At 40.5% G+C, this 7,911-nt stretch overlaps 1 protein-coding gene across 1 annotated transcript; it reads right to left on the bottom strand.

Annotated features, from left to right (window-relative positions):
• Positions 1-1,406: 1,406 nt before the first annotated feature.
• Positions 1,407-2,898, bottom strand: LOC105032027 (uncharacterized). The gene has a single exon (XM_029260874.2). It carries the CDS (start codon positions 2,721-2,723, stop codon positions 1,527-1,529), a length of 1,197 nt encoding a protein of 398 aa, XP_029116707.1. The 5' UTR covers positions 2,724-2,898; the 3' UTR covers positions 1,407-1,526.
• Positions 2,899-7,911: the final 5,013 nt, after the last annotated feature.

The following is a 7,911-nucleotide window of genomic DNA, read 5'->3' as shown; positions in this document are numbered from 1 at the left end:
TCTCTATGGTTGTATAACACGAAATTTATCTCTTATCTTCTCATTAAATGTCTATTCACCAGAAGTGTTTCAACTATTTTGAAATCTTATCTTGCCATTAGAGGATGGCCACCTAATCTTCACTCTCTATGAACATCTAATAAGCAAAGGCATATTTACTCAACCAATCTTAAGAGAATGGGACTGATTGTTGATGTCCATATTTTGATATATTTAGCTCGAGAGGAACAAAAGAATCTTCTTTCATCAGCAAGTATCTATTTTTTTTCAGTTCTATAAAGGAGTAACCACTCTTTTTATCTATAGAAATATTCAATATTGAAGAAAATGATTGAAGGATATAGTCAAATTTGGATTTGTATATCCTCTTTAACTTCACCTTAATTTTATTTTCATATATCTCTTCAGATTTTTTTTCCGTATGTACATTTATTTATTTTAAATTAATTAATTTGTGTGGAGGAAATACCTTACATCCTCCACATTCCATCGATTATTTCGATTTTAATTTCATCAGAGTACATGATAATTTCAATTAATTTTGATCCCAATTCCCAACCAAATGCCCATGTAAATACCTCCCTCTCCTTCGTTCCTTTTCTCCCTGGGGTACTCCAAGCATCATTGTCAAACAAAAAATGAAAAAGAAAAAAAAAATCACAATTCCCACCTAGTCTCAGCTCAGAAGACGCCAAAACAAAAACAAAAACAAAAGTTAGAACAGTAGAAAGGAATCCTGCTACCTAAAATAGCAGCAGGCTTTCAGAAAAGCCTGATCCCTCCTGCAACTGCAGTAGTTATTTAAATTATTTAAGAGAAAAAATAATAAAAGAAGCACGTCCACTTGACTCAGTTCCGTTGCTCCCACCACCATCTTTGAGTTGGTATTTGATTTGATTCGATATATTTACGATATATTAACACCTCTACTTAAATCCAAGAGCAAGAGCACGGACATCATTGTAAATAATAATCTATTAGCATGGCATATTGAGAGAGAAACCGGGAGACTTTGTTGGGGCTCTATAACAAAAAAACGACAAAAGGATAGGGAGGACCCGCCGGCGCATTTTAGCGAGAAGGAGACCCGAAGGTAACGTGCTCTCCATCACATGCTAACAGTTGTACAGTGGTCAGTGGAAGAGGACACCTGTGGCTGGCGCTATCGTGCACATCAACGGAGGCATCGCCAAGACAACAGCGAATAACTGACGAACGAACACATCGGAGTCCTTCCGGCCCACGCAGCATCCCACACGCTAACATGCACCGGCTAACCCGGCGCATCTTAGAAACACAAACCACCGCGATTTTTGCAATCAAATCGATCAAACTCCCGGATAAAATTCATGCAAAAAATTTAAAAAAAAAAAAAAAACAACACACATTTTATACACGTAGATCCGTAAGCAAAGAAACCCCACCAGAATTTTTTTGAAAAGAGAGATGTAGAAACCAAAGCAAAGAGAATTAAAGAACAGTTAATCGAGTTTTTTCTTGTTAAGGTTCGGGTACCTAGATTTCGTTCAAGCTTTCCCCCTCTCGATCTTGGCTCTGCTTCCATTGCTGCCGCTTCTCGCCATGGATGCTTCCTCCTTCTTCTGTGGAGAGAAAAGCTGACCGAAGCCGAACACCGTGACGGACTTGGAAGATCCGCGAAGGGAGCAGACAGGGACGTTGAGGACCGGAGCGATCCTTACGTTGGCCGAGTAGGAGCGCTCCATGCCACGGTACTTGGTCCTCGGGCCGCCATTGAAGCTGCTCGGGCTGCTCGAGCTCCGCTCCAGCCCCTGGAACACCACCTTCCCCGAAGCGTTCATCCTTGGGCTGTCCACCGATGCCCCCCGCGAGGACGCTGCCGCCTCAGCAGGCCGGCGGACCGGGCTCCGGCCCACCCTCGATGACTGATGCCCGTCCGGAAGGGTGGTTCTCGTCCGGGAGACCCGCACCCGGGGTGGGTTCCGGCCGAGGGAGAGCGGGATCCGGGAGGGCTTGTCGGTGTCTAGGGAAAGACGGGGGAGGTCCTCGTGGTCGGGGCCGGAGGAGGAAGAGGAGGAAAGGGATAGGCGGGAAGAGATGGAAACCGACTCGGCGTCGGAGGAGTCGCGGAGGAGAGGAAGGCTCAGAGATGAGTCGGTGGAGGAGGCTTTGTGCTTAGAGTTACGGTGAAGGAAATGCCGGAGAGATCTGGTGTTAGGGCTCTTGGAAGGGGCGGACACCGCCTTCTGGGTTTCTGGCTTGGAGCTCTGCTGCCTCTTGAGGCCGAGAAGCTCCCGCCACCGGCTGGAGCACCGCGGCGCCTTGGGAGACTCCGCGACGAAGGCATCCGCTCCGAGAACATCCGCCACCCTCCGCGGCGCTGCGGCCACCTCCGGCGAGCGGATCCCGTGCTCAGCCGCAGCCGGCAGCTCCGCCACGGTCCGCGCCGTCGCCAGCTGGAGCGGTACAAGCTTCCCGTCTGAAAAGAGCTCATCGGCGGGGAGCATCGCGACGGGATCGTCGAGTCGGAACTCGAAGTCGGCGAGATCCTTGCCGGCGGCATCCAGATCCGGCTTCTCCGCCTCGGGTTTCTCGGCGGTGGACGCTGGGGGGCTGTCGTCGGCGACCTCGCGGCTGAAGGAGATCCTAGGGCTGAGCCAGCCGTAGGAGGGGCAGGCCGGGGGGCAGTCGAGGAACGCCTCCGGCGTTGTTCCGACATCGTTGACGCAGGCGGATGCCATCATCGGTGATCATCAAGATGAGGAGATGGGACGGAGTCCGGGGGGAGCCGGCCGATTTCTCGATCGGCGACGAGGATTTTGGTGGGAATCCCTACTAAGGTTCCACTAGACCATTAGATTAGGAGGCGGAGGTGGTGGAAATGGAGCGGTCAGGTGCGGTGCGGTGTGCCGGTTCTCCGATAAATAAGCATCATACGTACAAATAACAGAAAACCACGTGGAAGCTTACGTGGCTCTGAGAACCGGTATATTACCTGCCCTTGGAATTTTGGTAAAATTACACTTCCAGCGGAGGCACAATGCTGTCAGTGTTCGTGCAATCAGGGAAGCAGCATCATTTTCATTTGCTGGCCCTGCAGAATCAAAAGGGAACATCACTTACAGGTTAATTGTTGTCTTCCTTAATTTAAGGGGACAAATGTCTTGATTGGAGCAAATTTAGGTTTATAGCTGGGTGCAAATTCACATGGTGTGGATGATTGGTGATGGTATAAACACCCCAATTATGAAAAATCCTTAACTACTTTTTCTGCTAATAATTGTCACCAAAGTTCTTGAATGCATTATAATTATCTGCTCTTGCTGCTAACCATTAGGTGGTCCTGTTGTTTATAGTCAGTGGTTGATGGTGATTGAATGAGAATAATGATAGCCAAGAGCCTGGAGTCACACCTGATGATTAGCATACCTTGCAAGAGGCGGCACCATGAATTAATGGATTGTCCGACATGACTAGTTTGTTCGATTATATTTGTCTTTTTAAAATACGCCTTAGATGTCATTACAAAATGATTTAATAACTTACTTAAATGACTAAAATTTTGGCTAACTAGCCTTAGTGAAATAGTTATATGGAGTAAGTTCTTGGTTTGAACCTTAGTGGCATCCCACCTTCTTTCTAAAGGAGGGACACTAAGGCTTTGGATACTCAAATGGTAGTTGCAAAACTTGTGCCGATTATATGGCAATTTAAGTATGAGGAATGTAAAACAAGCAAAACTAACCCTTTCCATTAGAAAGGGCAACTTGATTCATAAAGACACATGTGTATCTTGCCAGCACATAGTAGATTATGATTATGTTTCTATCATATGTCATCTATACTTGTTTTTTGTCATAGAACTGATTGTTGGGCACTTCATCTTGAACACGCGTACAAAAAATAAAAATTACTGGCTACTATCCTCATCAATATGGTTGTTACCTTCATATCTAATTTTCACATGGTGTAATGAATAATGTCATGATCATAATAAAAGATATATAACCCTGAAAAAAGGAAATAGAAGTAACACCTAATAATTTGCATCTAAGAGTAAAACACTTAATCCAAGTGGAAGCCCCACATGTAGATATTTTGAATAGTTCATTCTTATTTGTTCGACATTGATTGTGATGTTGTCAAATAAATATAGTATTATTTCCAATGCAATAGTTTGATGTGCTCCATCAATATGATAAAATTGGAGACCTACAAGACTTTCACGAGTCTAGCTAATTTCATATTCATAGCAACTATTCCATGAAAATTGTCACATAAAATGTGACAATATATCGTATGCTCAGACACCAGATCTTTTCAAAACTTTCACCTATAAATAAGTAGATCTATGGAGATTTATGCAAATTAAGTTACATACATTGTGTTAGATATCCTTCTCTTGTCATCAAATGCAGTTCTAATAGTGCAAGTAAAATAACTCAATGGGCATGGAATAGCATCAGCCAACTTGTACCATGTGACCATTAATTTCAGTACTGATAAAAATGTGCCAACAACTGTATGTCATGTAGGCCACTAGCCATCTACAACAACTTGGCCCATTTTCTCTTTAATGAAAACACCAGAGCTCTGATACCAAAAAAACAAAAAAAAAAAAAAAGAAAGGAGAGAGAGAGAGAGAGAGCTTCAGTACACATTACTTCCAATCCTTAGCAAGCCAATGTACCAGCAATGGTCAGCTCAATCTAACACTGTTTCACCCTACCTCCATTGTTACCCATCACAATGGTAAATCGGTAGTTGTCTTCATGCTAAATAATCTAATCCTACTCTGTTTAAATTTGATTTGATATCTTTCGTCTATTTCTAACGGTACTTTCCTTGTCATGTTCCCTCCCCAATTATTTTTTCCTTTTGTTTTTTTTTCTCTACAATACTGTACAGTGGACGCTGACCGCTCCTCCAGACCCCCACCCCAACGATTCCTCCTCCCCACCCCATCCCATCTATCCATCCATTTCGCCATATCCCTATCCAACAGCTCCGATCCCTCCCAGCCTTATCCGGAACACGCGGCGGCTCACGTGACGCCAGCCGCCCTTGGTCGACTCCCTCCCCTCCCTGCTTCGGGTCACGTGGCACGCTGTCGTGCCCTGTTCTCCCGTGGGACCACAAATCGGACGGATGGGATGGAGTTGGTAATCCACCAAAAGCCAGTGATGACAAAACCATTAGGACTCATCATTACGGAATCGGTCCTTAATTATATATGACGAAACCATCCCTCATTATCTTATTCTCGAAACGGTTGCCGTTCAGTTATGAGGGGCGTTTTCATAAATTAGATGGAATAAATTCCAGCCGTACGAACGGATGGATCGTTTCAATACGGTACGTGGTATTTACCATATATCGACGCATATTTATATTTCGGTGCATCAATTCCCAAAATCCATCGTTCACGTGATGGATCGTTTTGACAGGGTACGTGATATTATCGTGTACCCTCGCATGTTTACATTTCGGTGCTCCAATTTCCGAGATCCACCGTCTACGTGATGGATCTTTCCTGGTCCCAGCTCCATGCTTCCATCGATCGACATGTGTCGGGTTCACTTACATAGGAAGGTGGTTCATGAAGTAGCCGTTACAGAGGGAATTGCTCGTGGACAAGCCACGTGGTCGTCGATTGCCGTGCGTGGAATTGTCTTCTTTTAAGGCAGGCTAGTGCACTGGAAGAGATGATATCTGGACCATCCGATTATTATTATAATGCCGGTTTCCCACGAGACGTCGTGATTGGTTGATGTGATATCTTGTGAGATCAACGAGGGTATCCTTGCGATTTGAAGCTCTTGGGCAAAACGACAGTGGTAGGGGCACAAGGCGGGTCCGTAGATGAAGTAGACGTTTGGTCAAAGATGGAACGAGCTACGAGGTGTCTGCTCGTGTTGGCCCACAGTCGCCGAGACCAGGAAATCGTTTCGTTTGATGGTTACTATTTTTTGCCTGTTAGAGATCCACATGTGGGTTGTGGAGAAAGGAACTCGTTATATGTACGCAAATTAATCGCTTAGGATCCGTTTAATTGAAATATATCAGATTATAAGATAATTTAATAATTTTTAAAATTTATTTATTTAAAAAATAATTATAAAAAAATAATTTTTATTATATTTAATACTGAAAAATTTATTTTAAAAAATAATACTAAAAAAAATATTACTATATTTAATTGAAGATAAATCTATATAGGAATATAATCAAATTTATAAATATATTCTTCAATATAAAATAATTTTTTAATATTAAGATAGCATTGTCGTCTTCAATTAGTTTTTGTATAATGATTATAATCACATAATTCTTTATATAATGTTATCTTCATCTTAATTTTTTTACAAAAATTTTTTATTAAATAAATTTGAAAAGACATTAGAACAAATTCAATAGTTGCATATGCAGTTTTATTGAAGATATTTTTATTAAGTATGGATTATTGATCAAGAATTTATCAAATACTAATTTTTTATGATATTTATTTTATCTTCTTCTTTCAGAAAATAAATATAGAGCCCACCAATCATTTTACCATCTCTCTCTTTCATTTTTCATACCGAATATAATAATCTAAATTATGATGTCAGATTACCCCTAATCAAATAAACCCTTATCATCTAGCAAAAAAAGACCTGTGAGGTTTATGATCAAATAAGAGAATTGGTTGATCACCAAGTTGCCAAAGCAACTGTTCTAAACTTGATGAAGCCTTTGTATAATGGGTATTTCAAAACATTTTTACAAAAAAAAAAAGAAAAGGAAAGAAAAGGAAAATCACATAGATTGATGGCTTCAAGGGACTAGAAGAACAGTTAAAAAATCCTTAAGAGAAGGTCATTTAGAGATTGAGTTTTACTTGCAAATACTTGTATTATAATTATAGAGATTTGTTGATCAAATGCTTAGCCCAATGGCGATGATATTTGATTGAAGCATAACCAGTACTTGATGCATCAAATGCACCAGAAAAGAAATATAGATCGCTTTAATTACATCTATATATATGTTTTAAGTGTTTATATGACTTGATAGATGAGATCTTGAATAAAATACGAGACAGGACAGACAAATGAGGTAGGTCTTGGACTCAAGCCATGGTTAAGCTATATTATGCCTGATCAAAAGCTTTGTTCTTTCTTTATTTTTCTTTTTGATAGGAAAATCTTAGCAGTCATCTATATTGCTTTCTCACAAACTAAGTCTTTTAAGTTTAAAAGGAAACTGATCGAACCATACCATTTATATAACTATTTGTCTTGCTTTTTCTTATAAGGAGATAAAATTGAAATTTTTTTTGAAAAATACATTCATTATGCAAAAGCTTTCTTTCTCCCCCGAGTGAAAACAGGGTGCTATCAAATGAATGCACAAACTTATTTTAGTTCGTACACACCTATTAGTAATAGATGCTCATGTTGTACACCTTGGTGCACCCACAGAAATATTCAAATACTTAAAAAAATAAGGGCACGTTGTCTAATAATTTTTTTCTAAAAGAATTTTTTGGATTAATATTGTTGGTTTGCTATCAAAATCAAAACTAGAATGAGAATGAAATTTGAATATTAAAGAAAAGTAGGGATTGGACTTTAAAAAATTAGGGCAATTTCATCATTCTTTCTTAGAATCAAAATGAAAATAGGACTTTCCAACCAAATAGCTAGAATAGAAGTCGCTCAATTGTATTTTCATTCTATAATCACCATAACAAAAATGAATTTTAGTGACCATATTTAGTGGCGGTCAAAAAAATATAGTCACTGCATAGTATTTCTAAAGACAATTGGGAGCGGCTGCCTTATAAAGAATCTTTTAGTGGTGACCAAAAAATATTGATCATCAAATAAAGATATTTAGTAGTAACAAAAACTGATTGTCACATAAAGTTCTATATTTAGTGATGGTCAA

The sequence above is a fragment of the Elaeis guineensis genome, chromosome 6 (genome assembly GCF_000442705.2).
Source record: "Elaeis guineensis isolate ETL-2024a chromosome 6, EG11, whole genome shotgun sequence".
NCBI classification, from domain to species: domain Eukaryota; kingdom Viridiplantae; phylum Streptophyta; class Magnoliopsida; order Arecales; family Arecaceae; genus Elaeis; species Elaeis guineensis.
The sequence above is the reverse complement of the archived record's forward strand: the minus strand, read 5'-3'. Positions and strand labels throughout refer to the sequence as shown.